Source organism: Fundulus heteroclitus, chromosome 19, assembly GCF_011125445.2.
Source record: "Fundulus heteroclitus isolate FHET01 chromosome 19, MU-UCD_Fhet_4.1, whole genome shotgun sequence".
Lineage (NCBI taxonomy): Eukaryota > Metazoa > Chordata > Actinopteri > Cyprinodontiformes > Fundulidae > Fundulus > Fundulus heteroclitus.
The window spans coordinates 26,020,450-26,044,471 of NC_046379.1; the positions used below are offsets into that span (position 1 = coordinate 26,020,450).

At 41.4% G+C, this 24,022-nt stretch overlaps 1 protein-coding gene across 1 annotated transcript in view; it reads left to right on the plus strand.

Moving 5' to 3' along the window:
• The window catches only part of paplna (papilin a, proteoglycan-like sulfated glycoprotein), a 28,706-nt gene that overhangs the window by 3,118 nt on the left and 1,566 nt on the right, over nucleotides 1-24,022 (plus strand). The window contains exons 3-26 of the mRNA XM_036151077.1: nucleotides 594-697; nucleotides 3,705-3,765; nucleotides 3,988-4,090; nucleotides 4,260-4,390; nucleotides 7,127-7,250; nucleotides 9,313-9,393; nucleotides 9,511-9,683; nucleotides 9,775-9,898; nucleotides 9,992-10,118; nucleotides 13,651-13,855; nucleotides 14,009-14,185; nucleotides 14,777-14,927; nucleotides 15,396-15,476; nucleotides 16,077-16,275; nucleotides 16,507-16,591; nucleotides 16,722-16,845; nucleotides 17,733-18,171; nucleotides 20,449-20,607; nucleotides 20,701-20,828; nucleotides 21,240-21,294; nucleotides 21,427-21,573; nucleotides 21,952-22,079; nucleotides 22,343-22,451; nucleotides 23,575-23,747. Coding sequence (XP_036006970.1) covers nucleotides 594-697; nucleotides 3,705-3,765; nucleotides 3,988-4,090; nucleotides 4,260-4,390; nucleotides 7,127-7,250; nucleotides 9,313-9,393; nucleotides 9,511-9,683; nucleotides 9,775-9,898; nucleotides 9,992-10,118; nucleotides 13,651-13,855; nucleotides 14,009-14,185; nucleotides 14,777-14,927; nucleotides 15,396-15,476; nucleotides 16,077-16,275; nucleotides 16,507-16,591; nucleotides 16,722-16,845; nucleotides 17,733-18,171; nucleotides 20,449-20,607; nucleotides 20,701-20,828; nucleotides 21,240-21,294; nucleotides 21,427-21,573; nucleotides 21,952-22,079; nucleotides 22,343-22,451; nucleotides 23,575-23,747 — 3,388 coding nt within the window. The remainder of the gene's footprint in view (nucleotides 1-593; nucleotides 698-3,704; nucleotides 3,766-3,987; nucleotides 4,091-4,259; nucleotides 4,391-7,126; nucleotides 7,251-9,312; nucleotides 9,394-9,510; nucleotides 9,684-9,774; nucleotides 9,899-9,991; nucleotides 10,119-13,650; nucleotides 13,856-14,008; nucleotides 14,186-14,776; nucleotides 14,928-15,395; nucleotides 15,477-16,076; nucleotides 16,276-16,506; nucleotides 16,592-16,721; nucleotides 16,846-17,732; nucleotides 18,172-20,448; nucleotides 20,608-20,700; nucleotides 20,829-21,239; nucleotides 21,295-21,426; nucleotides 21,574-21,951; nucleotides 22,080-22,342; nucleotides 22,452-23,574; nucleotides 23,748-24,022) is intronic.

Genomic DNA, 24,022 nt, shown 5'->3' on the forward strand with positions numbered 1-24,022 from the left:
AGAAGCAGCACCAGAAGACCGGGGAACGCAGCAGACAGGTCAGGGAGAAAGCTGAGAAGAGGAACCCCATTGTAACTCTGGAGGAGCTGCAGAGAGCCACAGCTCAGGAGGGAGAATCCCAAAGCAGAGAAGCTTTTCTTCATCAGGGACAGGAAAACTGGTCAGAACTGATGGGAAGATGGATGGAGGCGAATACAGGGAAACCTTGGAAGCAAACCTGTTATATGTAGGCAGCAAAAGTCTTGGGTTAGTCTTGTCAGTTCAAAGACCCTAAACAGACATGATGATGTGCAGCAAAATAGGGTTCAACAAAGCCTTGACACAGGGCAGGCTGAATACGGATGCACACCGCACTTTTCAGATTTGTATTGGTAAAGAACTGTTGAAATCGTGGGCACATTGCTTTCCTTCCGCTTCACAGGTATGCAATACTTTGTATTGGTCTCTAATCTAAAATTTTGAGGTTGTAAATGAACATTAATTTCTCTGTGATGGATATAATTAGTCCTGCAATTAAAAGACAACAGTTTATATGCTGATTCCCATATATAACTACTAATAGGTGAAACCTTACTGCCTTTCTGTGCGTCCAGGTGCCCAGTGTGGATTACTGGGACTCATGGGGTCCTTACGGCGAGTGCAGTCGCAGCTGTGCCGGCGGTGTCACCACCAGAACAAGACGCTGCATCACTCAGAGGTGCGTCTTGCATTTCTCCATTTCGCATGCACTCACATGCACTGTTTATCATCTCACTGTTGATAAAGTCCCACACTGCTCACTCTAACAGTCAGGCTCTCTTCAGACTGGAACACATACAGTGTATTCAGGTGCCCTGATCATTTAAACATTGTTTTTTTCCCCCTCCTGTGCGCTAAAGGGACGTTAAGAAGAATAGTCTGTATGATAACGGTGAAAGGGTGATATGAACGCAGCAAAGGTGATTTTCTGGGTTGGGTGTTGGCTCCTGAAAAGGATCAGTTGGGCGTCGCCATCTGCACTTTTGACTTGCACAATCTTCCTCATGAATGGGTTGTTTCAGGGTTTTACGGTATCCTTGATAATTTTAGGTCTGCTTTTTAATTGTTTCCCACCCTGCTGCCTCTCCATCTACGTGCAACAAGATGCAGTTTGGCACATCGGTTCATGCTGTTGTCAGATACCTTTGTGAGCGTTATTTTCTCAGCTGTCGCTTCTGGAATTCAACTGGCACATTGTCTCACGTCATCATCAAAGGCACCTGGATTCATGATGTGATTCAGATCGTGTTTTATTCACCATGCGTTCCCCTCCTCAGCATTTCAGTGGATATTTAGATCCTTGCCCTCCTGTCACACTATTGTGTATCAGGGTATTGTGTATCCATGCCCAGCACAAATCTAACCTTTATAGAAAAGAGGGCAGGAAAAAGCCGTCGTTGTAGTCACCATCAGCATGGGGAAGAATGGATGAAGGTATGCTTTTCATCAGCAGCGACAGAAAACTTGGACAACAGCCCTCAACATACAACCAGAGCTACAACTGAATACCTTGGGTCAAAGGATATCTGTGCTAGAATGGCCCAGTCCAAGCTCAGAACTTAATCTCACTGAGAAGCTTTGGAAAGGCTTGAGAATAATGTTCACTGATGCTCTCCGGCCTATCAGAGCCTGAGCTGGGGTGCAAACAAAAACGGGCAAAGATGTCCGTCTCTCGGTGTATTTCAGTCTTGCGGCTGTAATGGCGGTGAAAGATGGTTCTTCAAAGCTCTGACTCAGCAGGGACACAGATGTACGTCACGCTATTCAGACGTTTGTTTGTGAGAAATATTAAAAATAAAAAATCTCAATGTATGTCCTTTACTTTCCCGTTCAGAGTTACATGCTAGTTTGTGTCGGCCTGTCACCGCTGTGAGCCTCGCCGATGGGCTATCAGAGTGTCGATGCGTCTCGGTTGAGCAATGGCTTTACGGGAATTTGATAAAACCAACAATTTTGCTGCTTCCCAACATGTCCGTGCAGTCAGTCAGTCAGTGAGTCAGACCGTCTAGAAGTGAGTGATTCCCCGCTATACCTCGGTGATCATAACAAACAGGGAGATGCCCAGCCCATTGCTCCCGTCGTGACTCAACCCTGCCATATCTTGTCTCCCAGGTTCGGCTGAATCACTCCTTTAAACACAGTGATTGGACTTGTTGAATCATTATGTACTTTACAGAGACTCCTATTTTGCCATATGTTCATTTTAGAAGGAAATTGCCTCCAACTGGAGGACTTTTTAAACTGAGTTACTCTGTCTGTGAAAGGAGATGCGTATGAGGAGTCTCTTGAAGACAGACCCTGAACTTTTTCTCCACATTTGGTCCATCTATCATGTTAAAGTGAAAGCCTCGTTTGAGCCGCACATGTCGGACTTTGCATTCTTTAGTGAAAGGTTGTTCGGAAAGGTTGTTCCGACGTGTTGTAGTCTCGGATCTGGCAGGCTGACAGGAGCGTGCGTTGCTTCTGCCAGCCTGAGGGCTGGTACCTTTTTACTTTTTTCCCTCTTTTTTTTTAAAGGGGGCCTAATCCTGCAATCACTGCGAAGTGGGAATGGAGGGCTTGGAGATGATATTTAGAGCTGAAACTAGATATTTCTCCTCTTGCAGAGTAATTGAGCTGTACTTTTATGCAGCCTCTGCAGCTAGTCTTTAACTGGTTTGGCTCAGAGCGATAAATAAGAAGACTCTACCAAAATCTAGGCAGCAAAGATTGAAAATGTAACTTGCATTAATTAGCCTGTGAGAACCTTGGGGCTGTATGTTCTGTGACTGCTTTAAAGATGCCTACTATTATGTCTCCTCACTGGTGTGTATAGGGAGACATGCATTGTTAGTTTTCATCCAGACATAGCACATTCCTTGTATGCAAAAAAACAAACACAAAAAAAAACAAACACATTTTGGTCCAATGCGACCAGAGAACCATCTTATGGCAAACTGCAGGTTTTCTTCAACAAAGACTTTCTCCTCACCTCCCCTCCAGGTGGAAATGTTCAAAAGATGTGTGTGTGTGTTTTTGCAAGGCACTGTATATACAGTATTTTTGTCGGTGTAAATGGCCTGACACGAACCTACCATGTTTAAAAAAAACAGGACACGGACAAGAAATTGGATCTTATCTTGAGTTGCGCATTTGAATGCGCGCTGCAGGGTTTGCTGGTTGAAGGAGAACCAGAAGGCCTGTTTGGGCGAATGCAGAAAAACCTGTGACCACCGAGGTCTAAGGAGAGAAACCGTGTAGCAGCAGGTTCATTTTACAAGCTGTTGATCTTTAAGGCAGTTGGCATTCAGGAGTAAAGGTATATTGTTCTATGCGTTTGTGTATATCTGCTGTTTTGAACTCAGGTATAGGCCAAACAAAAATGTATTTTAAATTAAGATGACCTTCAGAATTTCTCAGTGTTCCACAATGCATATGGATCTAAAGTGTGGCGGTGCTCTGCTACATTTCATCAACATGAAAAAGCTATTTTGTGCATACTTTTTTTTTTATTTTAAAGATTTATTAAAATGCTAACATTGCCTATATTCATTCCCATCATTATGTTCAGATGATAGGATGTGCTGTCTTATAGTTCAGATCAGATGCTGCAGAGACTGTTTGAATCCAACAGTGGAGTTGGTATAAATTGAGCTAAACATTTCCTAACTATCCAATGATCATCCTTTATTTATTTTTGCACACAGGACAGACGGTGGACATAACTGCGTGGGACCAGACAAGTCTTATCGCATCTGCAACATCCAGGTGAACAAAGACAACTCAAAGGAGTTCCGTTTTTCATATCTGAAAGCCTTTGGTTCAGTAATTCACGACTTTTGCACACTGACCTTAGAGTATTGTTTCAATGGAATAAGCTAGAGACATTATTTGTTTATCTTGCCGATAAATATCATATTATTTAAACCACTAATTTTTTCTGGATGACTAACTTCCAGCGTCTCTTTTCTCCCTCCGTTGTTCCATCAGGACTGTCCAGAGGGATCCAGGGATTTTCGGGAAGAGCAGTGTTCCCAGTTTGACGGGACTGACTTCCAGGGAAAACGCTACAAGTGGCTCCCATATTACGGAGGTCAGAGCGAGGGGTTTAGGCACAACTTCTATTGACTTAGAGTTGAAATGCAAACCACGGACATTAGACTGAACCCTGTACAGATTTAGTCAAGGTGCAGGCATCCTAAAAAACCTCCCTGTTTAGGTTCCAAAGTGAAAGTAATTTCTTTTTTTTTTTTTTCAAACAGCGGAGAATCCCTGCGAGCTGAACTGCATGCCGAGAGGGGAAAACTTTTACTACCGTCACCGCAGCTCTGTCGTTGATGGTACACCCTGCCACCCAGGACGGAGGGATATTTGTGTGGGCGGAGTCTGTAAGGTACTTAAAAAAAAAAAGCAGAGAGGCAGAAGGGAACCTTGTTACGTCTGAATAGCAATCTTTGCTTCCCAGTGTTAATTGCTATCTAAGGAGAGCTGTTATCAAACTTCTGCCAACACTTCTATCAAATCAGGGCTGTGCAGAAGTATTCACACCCCTTGGATTCTTTATAAAATACAAATGCATGCCACACATTTCAGATTTTTGTTTTGTGCGAAATCAAAACCAGGTATCGTTTATTATTTTTCTTCCACTTCACAAACCCTGCTCTATTTACGCCAACCTCCTTCGGCTTTTCTGGTTCGAAGAAGAAAGCCCCGTCTGACGAGCTCATCATTTTCCAGAAGGTTAAAAGAGGTCTCTCTGCGTCGGTTGTGTGTTGTTTAGGGTTCGTTTTAATTTTTGTGATTAATGGCTCAAGCCAGAGGCGCATTCTGGCCTTTAACAGTGATGTACTGCGTGCTCCAAACTATGCAGTAAGCTCAGATTTCCCACTTTCAAATAGAGTTCCCTATAGTTTTAACTTGCTTACACAAAAAAGGCTTAAGAAAGTACAGCACATATCTAAGCCCATATATCTGAATTTGTTCAGCGTTGTATAATTCTTAAGTAATTCTGTAACACTAAAACCCCATAAAGCCCAGGGAAGTAGAGATCTGACCAGAAAAGGTAAATAAACAGTAAAATGTCTGACAGCATCATAATTGCTCCTTCATGATGTTTTCAGTCATTTACAGACACAGCAGGATAATATCTCATTGGTTCATAATGGCCCTGAAATCCTCCCTGAGAGCATCACTTTATTAATCAGATGTGACACACTCAGAGGAACACAGCAGCAGGGATGAAGATTAGGTTCACTATGAGGTAACATCAAACACTTCCTGTTCTCGCTTATTTCATATATAATTATAACTCCTGCTTGTCATGCCGTTCCTCCTGGGACCGGTCTTCTTAGCCCCTGACTTTATGTCGCTAATACCTCCTAAACGTAGATCAGCTCTTTGCTCAATCTTAAAAAATTGCAAAAAAAAAAAAACTCTTTCAAGTAGCATTTTTTCCCCCTCATTACAGATTTCAGTCGTAATGAGAACTATGATGTTTTTATTCATTTTTAAAATGTATTTGTAGAAGATAATGCTAAGTTTCAGTCTCACCCTCCCTCTCTGAGCTGACTGAGGTGTGATTTGGTTACATTTTTGAGGGATTTGGCTTATGGGGGCTAGTTTTCCCAAAAATTTGCCCCCCTCCCAATTCATAACATAATCAGGCACCAATGATTCTGCTCCTTATGTTAATCAAAGAAAGCACACAATATAATTTATGAGATGCAGAGTTGATTGTTTGAGGCAGTTTTATGGTTCATCCAGATGATGATATTTTATTTCTATGCCATAAAATATAACAGGGCTGCTCAATTTATACCCGTAGATTATGTCGGCCCTCGTCTAGTGTTTATATCTTAGTTTATGGAAGGGAAAAAAAAGAAGAAAAATTTCACCTTTTTCAAAAAACAATTGATGGTGTCTCCTTATGTTATAGCTAAATTATTTATTTATTTATTTTTTTCTTCCTTTCTTCTTTCTCTTTTTTTTTTTTTTTTCTTCCAGTGTCCTGTCTAGCAATGTGGCAATAAAAATTGATATCTTAATGCTAAATAGAGCTCGACAGATTTTGCTTTCACAAGTGGAGCAAACAGCTTTCGCCATAATGCTCCGCTTGATTTATGCATGTAAATAGCTTTATTTTGATTCCTGCAGGGAGAATTTCAAATTATATGGACACTACAATGGGAAAGTAGGAGAGTAAAAGAAAAACAAGAAGAGAAAAAAAAGAGAAAGAAGAGGTGAAAGAAAGAAGAGATAAAAGGAAGAGAATGATAAAACGTCCTCTGTCTGCTCCATCACCTGGAAAGAGACACAAAAAGAACAGCACAACCAACAGACATAAAGCAACAGATACAATCGTGTAACACCTTGATACCATTGCTAAATCATATGTATTATTATTTATGCTGACATGTGTAATGTGATACCTAAAAAAAAAAAAGTAAAAGAAAATAAATAAATTATAGCCTTTCTGTATATAAGTGAACATTTAATACCTGGGACCCAGCACCTGTGGGAGATTGTGAGAGTGCACTAGTTTAGGTGAAAATTATCCAGAAGGAAATGGCTTGATAGTGATTGTGGAGAACCGAAGACCCACCTTCCCCGAGCACAGAGGCAGGGGTCAGGGGACCCATAACCCCGGACTCCCAAAGGGGCCCCCAAAGCAGTGCGCCCGAGAGGGGCCTTCACAGGAAATCTACAACCCATAGCTATATTAAAATACATCAAAAAAATGTTTGAATGTCATTTTACGCCTCATTAAACCCAAGAAAACGACTACAACTGACCAACCTAAACAGTGTTTGTAGCTAAATACAACATGATGCAGCAAGTTGTGTGGCTTGCAACAAAAATTATTAGTACTTATTATTCAATTCCAACTTCGGCATCCTCCTCTGTGTTTTTAGCTCTAAAATGAACTTTTACTCCTCTGTGAAGAATAAATGTTAAAAATGCATCCATACTTATTTCAAGATGTGGGTCATGTTGTTGGGGTTTATTGGATCAAACCGAGTTTGGATCACCTGTTAACATCAACTCTGGCAAGCAATGGGCAAAATGTGGCTAGAATTTACCTACATTTCAGGCTCTAATATAAGTTTTTACTTTCCCCCTTTTTTTTAAGCGCCTGGGCTGTGACAACATGCTAGAGTCTCCTCAGCAGGAAGACCCCTGCCTGCAATGTGGGGGCAACGGCCAGTCCTGCTACCTCGTCAAGAACACCTTCACTGTGCGCGACCTGCCAGCTGGTATGATGTCTGGACTACTTACGTTAACGCAGAGCAAATTTGCTTCTTGCATCAACAATTGTGGCAAAATCTGGATTCACTGCACTTTGTTGTTCAAAGTCAAGGATTACTGAACCGAACTCTTAATCTGATTAGATCCTAATACCCTATGTTGTCCTCTTCCACCATACAGTGAGGGTCCTTCAGTTTTACCTCTGCTTACATACAATGCCTTGCAAAAGGCACACCCCTTGAACTTTTTTTTACATTCTATCATGTTAAAATGTATTTTAGTGGGATTATGCTATACAAGGTGGTGCATAATTGTTAAAAAGAAATCAGCATCTTCAGATAAAAGTAACCCCTCACTGCCACCACCATGTGTTACAGTGGGAATTGCGTGTTTAGGCCCATATGCATATTTTTCTTCTACACGTTGTGCTTTGCATGTAGGCAAAAAAGTGGAATATTAGGTTTATTTTCACCTTATAGCACCTCCTTCCACATATTTGCTGTGGCACCTACTGTAATGTAACTATCTGAAATAGGACTTGCAAAGACTTTCTTTCAAAAATAGCTTTGTGTTTGCTCCTAGTCTAAAAAGCTCAGGTTTGTTGATTGCGAGGCGAATAGTTGCCCTGTCAACAAATCCTTCCACCTGAGTTCTGAGTCACTGCATGTCCTCCAGAGTTACCACGGGGGTTGCACCCGGTGGCAGGATTCAACACCCACACATTTTTCCACAGTTTTAAACAGTCAGTGCTCCACTCAGTGTCTCTGGACCCGCTGTCGTTCGTTGAATGGCGACGTCAGCTTTGAGTCACACCAGCTGATGATTGGCCTCTGCCTTTCTTTTGCTGTTTGTTCAGCGCTGAGGAGAACTAGCTTGGTTGGTGGTTCGTACAGGTGTCTTGCCAAGGTGCTTATCCCCAATGGAATCTGGTTCCTCTGCGTCGGGAGAGTCCACTCTTTAAACCAGTGCATATTCACCTTAAAGGGCTTATGCAAAGCCTAAATATTGTTTTTGTGGACTGGCTAGCGTAAGTAAGTACAGTTTATCAGTCTCCCAGTCCTGTCACCCAGGCCCAGGTGGCCATTAGATTTATCCTATTTGCCAGATAGTTTCTGTAAGATGCATAAAAGAAAATGCAGAGTAAAATAGGATCCTTTTTTAAAATGAAGCTTAAATGATGTTGAAAGCAGATAATGGAAATATATTGAAGTAAAATCATGAACTATTTCACTTAGATACAGTTTTGTATTCATGCCCTGGTATTACTTTAGTTCAAACTTAGTCCCTTATCTGTGCAGCCTCCTTGGTAGCATATCAGGTGTGTGTGTGTGTGTCACGGGTGAAACTGTGTTTCTATCCAAGGTGGACATGTGTCTGGGGTGCATGGTAGCCCTATACAAAATTACAAATTTCCCTTTTAGGCTTTAATGAGGGCTTATGTAAAGATTTGGCCAAAGAGTGAAAGACAGGGAGGAAGAGGCAGAACTGGATGGCGGGGTGGAAGGACAGAGAGAGGAAGAGGTCAGAGATGAATTAGCTGAGGGTCAGAAAACTCAGATAAAGCTTTAACTAACAGTAGTTCAGTAAGCCCAATCAACCAGATCCAAAATACATTGTAAGGCAGTCCTTACCCGTTCACTGAACAATGCTCAGAGAGAAGTTCAAAGTTTGGTTCATTGTTTTATACCTTAACTGCGCTTCCTTCCAATGTTCTCTAACGTTCCCTTACAAACCTCTGATGCTGTCAGCTGGATTTACAGTGAGATTAAATCAATGCATGTTGACTCTGTTACCTAATAAGGTTACCACTGCAGGTTATATATGCATTATATGTGGCAGAATCCCTGTAAATGGGGCTGAATACAGGTGCAACACACACTTTACAAAATTTTGTATGTATAGTTCTTGATAAATATACATAATATTTAGAGGTTGTAAAAAGTTCAAGGGGAATGAGAACTTTCACAAAGCTTTGCAGCAGATGAGATTTGGGGATAAAGGTCACCTTTCCTATTCTGATCTTCATCATAAATTATTTTCAACGCGGCTGTGTCTGTGTTTTCCTCCCAGGCTACAACCAGATGTTCATCATCCCAGTCGGAGCCACAACCATCAGCATCAGAGAGACGTCGGCGACACGGAACTACCTCGGTAGGTTTGTGCTGACGGTTTGGGAAACAAGGGGAGACGGTAGCCGTAAGTTTACATTTAAACAGTTTTACAACACTCTGAGGTTCATTTTTAACCTTTCCCGCTACGCACGATCAGCCATCAAGAACCTGCGTGGCGAATACTACCTCAATGGCCATTGGGTAATCGAGTTTTCTAGGGCAACACCCATTGCCGGGACCATGCTCTACTACCAACGAGGTGCTGAGGGTGAAAGCGTACCTGAAACCATCATCGGCCGCGGTCCTACGACTGAACCACTCGTTGTTGAGGTGATTTTAATGCCTTTCATCTGCCAAACATTTTGTAAGGCTGACTGATCAGTGGTTTGATCCCTCTTTATGTGCTATTCCAACTTCTCAGCTGATCAGCCAAGAGCCTAACCAGGGCATCGAGTATGAATATTACCTCCCGAATGGACGTTCCAGGGAGGGCTACTATTGGAGCTTTGGATCATGGTCTTCTTGCAGCAAAGAATGTGGATCAGGTCAGACAGGAAGCACAACTTGGTCGTTTGCTTTTCTGATTCCCAAGCTCTGACTCTGAAAATAAACCATTCACTCCTCTGCCTCTCCACCAGGCTATCAGTCTCGCTTGGTCTTCTGCACGATTGACAATGAAGCCTATCCGGACTACCTCTGCGCTTCTCTGCCAAGGCCACAGTCAAACCGTACATGCAACCCTCATCCATGCCCACAAACCCAAAGGTTAGTTATTCTTTTAGGTTGAAGGAAAATTATGTCAGATGTGGGAACATTTTGGGAGCAGGCCCCAGCTGAGTTGTCACCCAGATTTCCTTTTTTGTTTCAACTAATAATGTCCAACACAGCTTTTTGACTGGCTTTTTATGACTGTCTGAAAGGATGGCATACCTGTATCCACCACAGTTGTGGAGATCCTTCATGAGACTCAGAGTACTCAGGTAACTCAGGGTCTGTAGTCGTAGTGAAATTCAAACTGACTGCAAACACAAGGGGGAGATAAAACAACTCCTTTTTAGCAGTCCTATTAGTTCATTAACATTTTTGCAATAAATTGGAGATAAGGAAAACAGGCTAGTATTTGGCTAAAGATCTACAAAAGACACTGATTTAGCCAAAGCAGATTTGTAAATCTATTGTAAATCTATGAAATCTCCGTCCAGAATCATAGCATCTCCCCCTTAAAATGTGTTTGTATGTAGTACAAAGCTTAGTCCTGCACGTAGAATAAGAACTAAAGTATGTGGCAACTGTCCTGCTCAGAGATCACCTTTCAGATTAGATTTGTTTACCATGTCTCTGGAGGAATAACATACGCCTTTTCCCTTCTTAACCCCCCAGCCTGCAGCCTCTGTACATGATGTCTGAGCTGGATTGACTGATTTAATAAATTGTGGAACTTTTTGTCCATGTCCACTAACATAGCAGAGCACTGTGAACTGTTCATAGGTCATAGCTTGTCATAAAGTGTAACCGTTTTTGTACATCTGATTAGAACAGAGCAGCAGTAGACAGCTGGAGCTCCACACTCTAACAAACTAATTTGTTGTAAATTTGCTGACTCAGCCACGGGTCAAATATGGATGGATCCATCCCTGAATCATGCATTAACTGATGAAGTTAATGCATGATCAATTTATTTTCCCAAAAAAAAAATCAATTAAAGTGATTCATGTTTTACTTTAAGGCTGCCCAACTGTAGTTTGATGCTAATAACCCATAATCTAGATTACTAAACAAGTAACATGTAGATCAAAAAAGTTATGCTTCCATGTTTTAAAATCGGCAAAATACTCTGTTAATATTTTCCAAATTACAAGGTATTTCAATCATATTCTAAATGAACCATTTACTTTGAAAAGACTACACTTAAAAAATGTTATTGACTCACATTATGACCTTGGTCAAAGTGGAACAGAGCTAGCATTGTCTTGTGCTGAGCTACCTAGCAGGTAAAGCTAATATTATCTTGAAAGAAAAATGTGTACATTACTGTGAACTAAAGTCAATAACACAAGCCAATGACATTACCATTGCTATATGGAATTATTTTACCATCTTACCAAATAGGGTCAGTGACATGGATGATGCGAGTCAAATCCGGGCCTACAGCCTTCTGAAAATGAAGGCTGTAGGCATTTTGTGAGCGATCTCTTCTCTCAGGACATTTTTGTTAATTTCTGTGAGGGGGCTGTGCTGATACTTCATGTAACGCAAAGAATTGTGGGATACCTAAAGGTTTCCTAGCGCCTGTAAGGGACGTTGCGGGTTTGAGTCCTTGCTCTATAAGGGTATTTGGATTGAGCCAAAGTCTTTTTCGAGGTTCCGCTGTGGCCTCCTCCTCAGGCAGGAAAGTAGCAGCTAGAAGTCACTAAATGGGGTAATAGCCCAATTTCCATAATTGACCAGCTGTATAAAAATTTTATTGCAATGAAAGATGAAGTGAACAGTGTTGTAGAAGTCACAATAAGTGAGCACAAAACTCCCCTAAATACACAATAAAAAATTAAAATGCTTTTGAGATATTTTTTCTTAATTTATGCATTCTGAGCCTTACTTTAAGTTTCTAAGACCTTGTTTGGTTTTGATTTTTTTTAGCCCTTATTCCACTTAAAGGAGAAATAAGTAAGACATTTACTGTAAAATTAACCTAAATCATTCAAATTTGTCAAATTTGGATGGAAGTAACATTCCCTATAAATCGGTCCTCCCCATCAATAATGTCTTAGTCAAGCTTTTCTCCTTTCAAACCTGGCGGTACGATGCGGATCTACTTTGTTGCAATGTATAGCGTGTTTACTTCCTGGTTCCTGAGCCAGTCATATGAAAGCTCCCACGGTTGCCTAAACAGAGCGCAGTTTTTGGGGTTTTATGTTGGCAAAAGAGTAGCAAACATGGAAGCCAGTAAGAGAAGCGGACCAGAAATAGTCTCAAATAGTCTAAGAAGCCTCCGCATCCTTTAAAAAGGGCAAACGACCAAAGGCAGGGTAAAACAAGGATTAAAATGTGTGACTTGTTTTTTCTTCACTTGTCATCTCCAATTCAGCTGCCCTACGTCCTCGTCTCTCTTGACTTGGTAACCTGCGTGACACTCTCCAAAGGAGGGGGGCGGGACACACACACACACACACACACACACACACACACACACACACACACACACACACACACACACACGCTATTTTGTGTGTTGTTCCAATTCAGCATTATTACTGATTTTTCCTTTAACAATCAACAAGAAGGTTTTTGTACAATACAATAGAATACAGATTAAATACACAAATAGACAAAAATAGAAAATTCTGTAGAAATGCAGTTATTTATGTATTGTAGAGAGAGACAATTTTACATTCACATCCTGCTAAGACTAGAAGGGACCATTGAACATCACAGTTAATTTGCAGTTCAGTCTGGACATAGGTCTAGTTCAGGGACTGCACAAAGAGGACCTGGCTCACTATGAGAATCAAGTTTTTACTACAGTGACTGCTCTTTCTGCATCTTTTTTTCGCCTAATCCCTGCATGTTTATGAAGCTGGAGTGTTGTTAACCAACTGATTCTTATTCCTACATTTTAACACTTTTAGGACTAAATAGTTTTTGTTTAAAATTCTATTTATGTGTAAACTAATAGGTCAAATCTGAATATATCGGTATTAGTTTTCTATACTGTGCAGCTGCTCCTGACTACTAAGATGTGTTTTGTTTTGATGTCTCTGTGTTTCCGTAGCTCAGACTGTGTTAGTATATATCGGAGGCGTGTTATAAGCTGTTATAAACGTTAGAATGTTCAATGTTTGACTGTGCATTGCTATGAAAGGATTTTTTATACAAATTTAGAAAATCATTCCCCAAGAGATTTTTTTAACCCTTTGTTATTGCAACAGTTTCTGTGCCACTTTTACTATTGTTTATTGAAGAGGATATCCAATTCACGAATGTAAATGTTGGCTCATACAACCTGTATTCTGTGTTTTACAGTTTTTTTCAGTAAAATGTAGCACCGATACACAACACATGTTATCTCAAGGCACTTTACAAAGTAAAGTCAATTCAATTAAATCATACACACAGATTCCAAGTCATGTGCATCAATACAAGTTCAAATTAAAGGTCCTCAGGAACTGGCCCTCATTTTAACAGATGCATTCCCCTCTGCTTTAATGAAATCCATTTTTTCAGTAGTTTCCCTGTCTTTTAGTATGTGGAACTGAAACATGCTTTCTGCCTCTGTCCATATTTATTGTGGATTCCTTAGCTGGAGAACCGGTGAGTGGAATGCCTGCTCAGTTACCTGTGGTGGGGGCTCTCAGCTGCGCACTGTGCAGTGCATAATGCATGACGCTGCTGGTCCCCGGGTGGTGGAGGACGCCATTTGTGCCACCTTCGCTGATGCTCCTCCCTCTCTGCAGACCTGCAACATGCACAAATGTGCCGAGTACCGTGTGACTGGATGGAGCTCGGTGAGTAAACAGAGTGCAGGCGATCAAGCTGCAGATGGACCACTAGAAATTTAAATAATCAGACATTTTGTTATTAAAATATCATATGAAGATAAGTTAGATTTCTGTTCTGTGTAGAATCACACTAAATGATCAATATTTTAACATCTTCAGTGCTCAGTGAGCTGCGGTTCAGGTGAACAGACCAGAGAGGTCACCTGTGTGGGATCAGGCGGCGCAATGCTCGAGGAAGCGTCCTGCAGGACTTTGCTGCCTCCACCCTCCATCCAGGCGTGTCAGATGCCCGCCTGTCCTAAACAGATCCGTTGGCATGTAGGAGCATGGGGGCTGGTGAGTTGGATGCACTCATTCTCAAAGATATGGGTAGTCTAGAAGTTAACTACATCTTGCAAAGGTACTCGGTGAGGCCAGTCAGACTTTACTAAAAGATAGATGGAGCTAAAAGTGAGAACTGAAGAATATAAGGAAAGGCTGCAAGACAAAGTTTACCATGTAGCTGGTCAAGAACCCTGAACTTTCAGCCCAATTTACAACAGAGCAGTGCAATTTACAACTGAGGTGACAGCTGAAGACCATTTTGTTGCACTGGATTTAATTACTGAGCATTAAAGTACTACATTCACACCAATTTATTCTTACTTTTGAAATACAATATATTTTAATTCCGCTTCTCTATGATCATTTAAAATATAATGTTCTATCATCTAAAATCCTCATTTATTGTCAGATTGTTTGTACTGGATTTTATTTAGGGATGTCAGCTCAAAGGTGGACGTAGGACAAACACCCATCCCATCTGTGAAAAACAATAACAAAATCAAATTTGTGGTTGAAATGTGACAAAACGTGAAAAAGGGAAAGTGGTGCAAATACGTTTGCAAGCTGTTTCGCTAATTAAAATGACCGTTTGTGTTCCTGCAGTGCTCCAAAAGCTGTGGTTCTGGCACTCGAGAGCGCCAGGTGATCTGCTCGGACCAGGAGAGGAACCTCTACCATGTCGACCAATGCAACGCTCACCCCAAACCCTCCACAATGGAGCGCTGCAACACCCAGCCATGCTTTAGTCCACAGGGTAAACTGCTCCGAATCATCGGAATTACGCTTTTATCCCAGTTGAAGCCTATTGTGTCTTGTTGTATCATTTGACTTTTCCTTCATTAAGAATGCACGTGTTAAATTTCTATTTGCTTTTTACACCTTTAAAATACATCTCCTTTCAGTGAATACTGCATTTATTTTCCTTAGACCCTCTTTATAACAGATTAAGACTCCAGCACCTCTCCAACATGGCTGAAATACAGGGAGTCTGAAAAGGCTGCTCTCAGTAGCTGCCAGATAGATTTCTACTTGCTGCTTTCCTCGCTACTCTACCTTAACTTCACTACTAAAATTTCGCCATTATCTGTAAATTCCCCTGCTTATCTTTTCCGTTTGTGTAAACTTTGTTCACTCGGGCAGACCAAGAAGTTTGATTTTCTTTAAAAAAAAAAGTCCAACAATTATTATTTATTATTTTTCTCTCGTTATGGATTGTTTGCAGTTGTCCCCAGCATTCAGGACCCACGAGGACACGACAGCACTCAGACGAGCTTCCAGCCGTATGTGCCAGATCACGCAACAGGTGACACCGCCATATAAGATCCACCTCTATATTTGTTGGCTCTGATGAATAAACCCTTTCAGCTATACAAAGAACTGTAAATTAAAAGTTGTTTTCCTTTAAAGTAAATAATTTCCATCACGAATCAGAAGGAAGGATTATTGTGAACGTCATCTCTCCCTTTAGTTTTCAGCCTCTCGGCCTCACCGTCTAATCCGCTGTGTTGATATAACGACTGCCGCTTTGTCCCCAACTGTCCCCCCACCTCTGACCTCCTCCATCCATCCATTCCCAGCACTAATTATCCAGGCCTGATTGGCATGTTTTCACGACTCCGTGAGCATTGTTGGCCTGATTAAAATGTTTCAGAAGCACTGAGCTGTGCCGTTCCTGACTGTAGTGTTTCTGGAATTTTAAACGCCGTGCACTGCCTCAGCGCGCAGGAATTTGACATGTCGTTTGCTTTTTTTCCCCCCCTTTGACATTGTTTCTGATCACTGGAACTGATCACTGATTTTTCAAAACATTATTAGTTTCCATCAAGTAATGTGTGAGCTCTCAGGAAGTGTAAACACTGAGAGTTTTGGTTTTACAATGAAGGGTTTCTTGGTTTTGTCTCAGCCCGCAGGCCTGAGACAAGAGATCCCACCCAGATAAACACGGTACACGATCCTCACAGCCTCTCCCCCGCCCTCCACTGCAGTCAGTCTTATTATGGCTGCTGCCCAGATGGACGCACCACAGCCAGGGGCCCCGAGGGTCTGGGCTGCCCGCTGTCTCCAGCGCCCACTCCTGCCCCGTCTTCCTGCATCCAGACAAGGTACGCTCCATCCCTGTGGTTTGGATCACAAAATACATGGAGCCCGTTTTAGACTTGTTTACTGGGTGTTACTTTTATGATGGAGTTACCGCACTAGCCGCACATTGTGCATCGCCTAAAAAGAAATCCCCACTATCCACAATAAACATAGTTTGTTTTCGTTTTTTGGCACATTTTTTGTTTTGTTATTTTTGACTCTGACATTGAGTACTCGTTGCCCAATTGTTCCAGTTACGGCTGCTGCCGAGATGGTGTGACAGCTGCTCAGGGCCCCAACAAAGAGGGCTGCCTGGAATATGTGGCCCCTGCACCCACAGTAAGCAAATTCTCACATTGTTTTACCTGTTAGCTGGGAAGCCCTTGTTTTTTTTATCATCAAATAAATAAATGAATCCAGTATAACACCTAAAAAAGAGTTTTTCCTTCTGTAATGCCTGCCTCCTCAGGTTGCTTCTCTTCCAACGGAGAATGCTGTGGAGTGCCGCACCACCACTTATGGTTGCTGCTATGATCGGAAGACACCGGCAGGGGGTCCGAATGGAGAGGGCTGCCCCAACCCACCCAACCACAGTAAGGGACCAGAAAGCTAAAACCACGTTAAAGCAGAGGACACATGGCCTTACTTTCCTTCAAATACAAATCTGTAATTGTGGCTTTCAGTCATATTCGTCCCCCCTTACTCAGGTACCCCTAAACAAAACGCAATGCAAATAATTGCTATCAGAGGTCCTACAATGTTTAGCTCCTCCAAAAAGGACAGCATTAAGTCAGATGTGCAGCTCATGGTAACTCTGGGGGAACTGCAGAGACTTAGAGCTCAGGTAACAATCCATCAATGGGATTACGATCAGCTGTGCACTCCAAGAAATCTGGTCTTATTGGTAGAGTGACAAGAAATTCATTGTTGAAAGAAAGTCATTAAAAGTCCAATTTACAAAAAATAGTAATCTAGTTAGATAAGACCAAAATTGAACATTCTGCCGTACATGCAAAATACAAACGTGTGGTGGAAAACTAACACCTCTTATTGCACACTGAATGCACTCTCCCATCTGTGAAGCTACGTAATAATAGCAGCATAGTGCAGTAGAGATGCCTATGTGCTAGAACGACCCAATCAAAGCCCAGGGACCTAAATCTAACTAACTAAATCACACACTTTGATTGAGCCTGATCTATTTTGCAAAGAACAATGGGAAAAAATGTCTGTCCTAAAAGATGGCGGAGACCCAAAAGACGTACCGCTATAACTGCTGTGGAGTTTGTTTCTACAACGTATTGTTTCAAGGGGGCTGAATTCAACATTTATCAGCCACAGTTGTCAGATTTGTGTCGGTCTATCACATAATATGGCAGTGAAGTACGATCAAATTGAAAGATGAATAGGTTATGGGAATATGTTTATTTTTGCAAGGCACTGTAACTCCACTGTAATGGAACATCTTTTGTTTTTGCAGTTGAGCGATCCATCTGCTCCCTGCCTCGCGCCGCCGGCTCCTGCAGCAGCTGGACCTCGCGGTACCATTTTGACGTCATCACCTCCAAGTGCGTCCACTTCTGGTACGGCGGTTGCCACGGCAACAGCAACAACTTCCCGACCAGAGCAGAGTGCCAGAGGGCGTGTCAGGCGCCCAGCCAGCAGCGTCCTCAGCCCGTCGCGCCCGTCGGCGAGTCGACGTCCACCAGAGAAGGCGGAGCGTCGTCTCCCTCCGCAGGGTCAACAGATGCGCAGTCGCGCGACATGGGCCGCACGTTCACAGTTCAGGGCAGCTCGCCCAGCGACTCCGGCAGACACGGCACTAGCGCAGCCAGACACGCCCACAGAGCTCGGGTGTACCTGAGACCACGCCGGCCTTCGTCTGGCGCACGGGCTCAGCTCACCGGGCCAGCTGCGAGGTAAGAATCCCGGAGACACAGGAGCCCGCTGAAAAGTCTGAGCTCCAATCCCACCATCGCCACCGGCTTCACAAAGCTGTTGACAGCCTTCTAATCACTGCCGAAGGAGCCCCAAACCCCCCTTGGTGCTATAAAGCCAAAGAGTAAACTGAAGGCCACAGGAACAAAGTTCAAAGATAAATCCGGTGTCATTCTGGATTATGATGAGGAAGTTTGTGTTCTATGCAGTCAAACAACTAAATAACTTTACCATTTATAAAATATATTCCTCATCCAAAATAAAACAAAGAAATAAATAAATTACATAAAAGTAGTAATAATTTAGAGCTTTAGCTATTTTAAGTGAAACTTAGAAGTTACTATTGAAGTAAACAAAACACACAAGTATGAATTAAAAAAAAGTATTCTTTTATCCAGGTTTGAGGTAAATACTGAAATTTAAATAGTAAGTCTATACCATACTAAACAGACAATGTTAATGTAGATTTTTTTTTATTATGATTTAGAGATCTTATTGGTAATAGCTCGCTTACCAGTAGGAGACAGATGTTATATCAAAGATGTTGAAGAAAAGTAAAGGAAGCATCAGAACAATGGAAGAGTAACACATCGCCAGACAGACCCATATATTAAGAGGTGTTGGTCATTCAAACTCAAATTTAAAATTGTAGCCGTACAATACGATGCCTGGCAAATTCTAAATGTGTATACTTTCACGAGAGTCTAGCAAATTTTGTTTTGGTACGTTTTTGCAGCAGAACATATTCCATATTCTCAATCTATTTTGATCAACACTGCCAATCTAAGTTGCCACCCAATCCGCTGATGAGTATAACTTCTAAACTATGAGACCAGGAGAAGCTGGGTAACAATCAATATATGATGCCTGTCACAAAATCTCAAAGTTTCAAAGTTGCAGGTAGTCAGGTTCATGAAAAACAGGGTAGCAAAACAAGACATTTGAGAAAACATTTAATCTTTAGTAACAGAGCTCTGCATCGAAAAAAATAACATTTTCAGTTTGTCTTGTTTTAAACATTCTAAAATCTGCTGATTTTAATGGAGAAACTCTGATTGGCTAGCTGTTAGTCTTCCACCAACCAGTCCAAGAGTTTTGTCCCTTCTCTGCAAACTCACTACGATGTGACATCTTTCTATCACATGTCAAAGTGTGATTACTGATAACTTCACAGAACCTATGAAAATGAGACCTGTCCCTTTAAAAAGAGGTATTTAAACATCTCAGAAATACCACTCAAAATATGTAACTACAATATAAACATGAACTGGCCAGTTTGTACTTATTAGCAAAGCCCATAACTATGAGAGCAAAGGCAGGAGTTCCTGCAGATTATGTTGTTTGCTGATGACATTGAGATCTATAGTCAGGGTGATACAGTGTTGTAGAGCTGCATGTATGTTTTATATATGAAGCAACTATACTTCAATTTTATGTACAATATACTCTTGTAAATCCTGTTTTGTACATTATTTCATACCATTTACCTTTTATATGTTCTTTGTGATGCTAATATAATCAACACATGCTTTCCCGCTGCTTCTAGCTCCACACACTCCCATTAAATCTTGCTTGCATAGCGGCACCTTGTTTCCCCTAAAAGAAACCTGGGGGCCAAATATTTCTAGAAAGGGACCATTACGCTGTTAAATGCTTTGTGGACTCCTTGCTGTTTGTCTGATTTAATGTTGGTGCTGTTTGTCTGATTTGATTAATGTTGGTGCTTATCTGCGTCTGCTAACTCACTGTGTCACTTGTCACGACCTCTGGGCTTTGTCTGTTCGAAAGGACCACATCTAACACTAATAAAGCTTTTATTGTGATACTGTCACATCTGTGTCGTGGTGTCATGTTTGGGGGCATTTGGGAGTTTGTCGTGGTGAAGAGTCTTTTGGTTTTGTCTTCCTGTGGGGCATCATCATTGTTGGTTCAAATATTTGTTAACCTATGTCGTCTTAGTTTGTTGGATGGTAGGAGCCCAGTTTTTGTTGATGTGTTTTTTTTTTTTTTTTGTGATGTCGCATGGCTCCTTTTGTGAGTGCTATTTTCTGTCTATTTCTCTGTGTTTTTTTTCTGACAAACCTGAAAGCCAGGTTGGGCGCGGCTCTCTTTATGCTTGCTTTGTCAACCAACAGCGGAGCATAAAGTGAATATTATTCTCATCTTCTCTTGAAACCTCTCCCTCTCTTCTTCCTCTTTCCTTCATTTTTTGTCATCCTTTCTGTCGTCTTTCCTTGTATCTCTCCATGTTTCCTCAGTTTGACCCTGGCAGGCATAAGCATCGATAAGAGCGACCCGGACAAAGTGGAAGCTTTAGTTGGCCAGACGGTGGTGCTGCCCTGCAGAGTCAGCCCACCACCTTCGTCCACCATCATCGTGGAGTGGAGAAGGGATGGTATCCCTCTGTCGGCTCAAAGGTTGGCTCTAGCACAAACAAAGTGGATCAGTTAACATCCAATTCTTCTTGATAAGCTGTAATCTTTGCCATGTGTTGTTTCTGATTTCCTCAGACATCACCAGCAACCAAATGGGTCCCTGCTAGTTGGTCCTCTTATGAAGTCAGACTCCGGCTGGTTCTTGTGCTTTGCTACTCGAGAACGGGAGAGAGACCATCGCTACATTTATTTGTCTGTCTCAGGTATTGTCGCACATGCACATAAAAAAATTAAAAAAGATGTTAATAAAAACCAGCTTGTTGCTGCTCTGAAATGCTTAGTTTTATGTGATCGCCAACTACTTTGTAAAAAGCCCATCGTTGTCCATTCAGCTCATAGTGTTGCATTACTACATTTTGGTTTTTCAAATCAAATCTCAATAAAACGCATTAAGGTTAAAAGTTGTAACATGACAAAATGTGAAATGATTTAATGAGCATAAAATCTCCTGTAAAGGTGTTTAATTAGATCATGCTACATCTTATAGTAGCAAATATTCAGTCATGTCAAAAAGATTAGGATACAGCTTTTATTCCACTACCTTTGCTAGTAAATGCTGACATTAAATAAACTTTCAAGTGCTCATTCGTTGTCTAAATGTGTGTTTTGAACAGAGGCTTCACCTCAGCTCTTTCCAACATTGCTGCCCAAAGATGGCCCTATCCCCAGGTGAGAACATCCAAACACAACATCATTGTTCATTAGTAATCCCTCATAAATCTGATACCCATTTAATTTTACAGTCAGTGTGGGACTGTAACGAGATTTGCCCCGTTTATAAATTCCTGTACTGTTTTTCAGGTTCAGCATTGATCAGTCAAGCCCATCAACAGTAGAAATGCAAACAGGGCAAACTGCAAGACTGCCCTGCACCATCCTTCCAGCTGCAGCTCTGCAATCTGTCAGCATTCAGTGGACTAAAGATGGAAAAACCCTCAGTGACTCCAGGTAAGCTGTGTGGATCGCATGTTTAGTCATTTCTAACTGTATTGTTACAAAAAAAGGAATTGTGTTTTTATAGTATCTTAAAAGTTGCATGGAGTTTGCAAGTTTTCTCCAAATACTCAGTCTCTTTTCTACAGTCTAAAAGTTTGTATTTAAGGTTAATTGGTCATTGTAAATTCCCCCTATACATGACAGTGCTTTTGGTTGTCTGTTTTCTTTGCTGCCTTGTGGGGAGATTTCTACTGTGTCCCGCGTGTACCAGCCTGTTGCTCAATGACTCCTGGAGATAGCATGTTGGCTGTCCACTTTAGTCAAAATGGACAATTCAATCTCACCAAGTTGGTAGTAAAAGGAATTTCCTATTCATTTATGTTGCGTCAGAATTACACAGCATACCGAAGGCACCTTGATCATCAGCCCTCTGAGATCTGACGACTCTGGGGTCTACACATGTACAGCTGCCAGCCCACAACAGCTGGAGCAGAGGCAGTTGCAGCTCAGAGTCCAAGGTGATTTTCTTTTCACATCTTTATCATCTCACACACATACAGTTCTTAAGATCCTCCTAGTAGTATACAAGCACTGTGCGTATAGCTGATGTCTCAAGTAGCCACCACCAGGGGGTAGTAAATGTTAAAAAATCTGTTGATACTCAAACCTTCAATCTCATAAATAGTTACAAGATTGTCTCCCTATTAGAGCATTTATACTTATTTATTTACAAAGTTGATCTAATAGGCTGTTTATTAATATATTTATCTATTTTTCTTAGCTGACTTGAAGATCACCACAGCTCCCAATAACATCCAGGTGTCTGAAGGCAGCACAGCTCAGCTTCCGTGCGTGGTGTCCGGAGATAACGTCAACATCGGCTGGTCCAGGTAAAAATCGCTTTGCTTTGGAGAATTATTAAGATTCTCAGGGGACCTTATTGTTCAGTGTTGAAAACTTCATGCGCCTCATTACTATACATCCAAGAACTCTGAGAGTGGAAAATGTTAAAGAATAAAATTAAGTAGACTAATTATTATTGGCATTACAGCAAACGCTTCTTACGATTGACCAGGTTTTTGCATGTTTCTGATGGTACATTGACAATTTATATTGGTGATAACTTTCAAGCCTACATTTGGACGTGGGTCATATGGCTCACTACCCAGGGCAGCATGTCATTAGATCATCACAACAACATCTGTTATCCAGTCAGATGTATGTGGGTTCGCCCAGGTGTTTTGCACAGTGTAAGCCCTGTTAGAAGACATGGCTGGCAATCCCTGAAGCAACTTCAAATTCCATTAAATTAAAAGAACAATTTACATACATTTTCAGGCTCTAGACACATTTTATTAAAATCCAATATCCTTATCCAAGCTGAACCTGATAATGCAACACTAAACATAAATTCCTTAATATACAGTTTGAGTTATTGGAACCTTTATTGCATTCAATAGTTTACTAGTTTCTTTTAAACATGATGTAGGCGGGCCTCGCCCCGGGTTTCAGAACTGCCACTACCTCCAGGTCTTTGAGGTTGTATGGTCTCCTTTCCATCACCCTAATCTTTAACTCTCTCCATGGATTTTCTATCAGTTCCAAGTCTAGACTCTTGCTGGGCCTCTTCATAAATTTCAATAATGTAAACGAACAAACAAAATATGAGTGAAGATCAAAACAACATTCATAGTTTGGGAAAAAAATAGATTTATTTTAAGAATATCAAAATTAATGAGTAGGTTTGGGTTTTTAAGATCTTTTACAAGTTTACTGTTGTGCACAGATGTGGCAATATCTTTTTGCCTTGTTAAGGTTGATAAAAACCAGGAGTTTACTCAGATCAGTGTTGAATAAAATGGTTTCTTCTCTTCTCAGTTCTTATCACAGTCAACTAGCCGTTCAAGCAATGAAAAGATCAGAAAACGTACAAAACAACTTTGCATCAAATCACCGGAGTTTATGAATTCCCACTGAGCTGATGGCCTCAATGGCCTTTATTTCTGTTGGCAGGAATGGAGTGCCAGTGCGTCCAGATGGGCGAAACATCCTGGTTTCATCTGATGGCAGCCTGATCCTAAATTACGTGAAGGCCTCAGATGAGGGAACCTACACCTGTAATGCTTACACAGGCATTTATTCTGTTAGCGCCACGGCTGACGTAAAGGTCCTTAAAGACACACAAGGTGAGAACAATGATTTTTTACAAATAATTACTTTAGATTAGATTGCAATAGATTCTGTCTTTATTATCATTGTGCAGGGTACACCCAACCAGAAGTGGAAGAACAGCATTAAATACACATTTTAAACAAACTAAATGATGGTAAGAGTAGATATGTGTGGAGTAGAGACGTAACAAGGATTTACAGACAGGGATAAGTAAACACGGAAATGAACAAACAAGAACATATAAGAACGAAACAAAGTCATTAAGAAGAGCATTTCATTACTTTGAGAA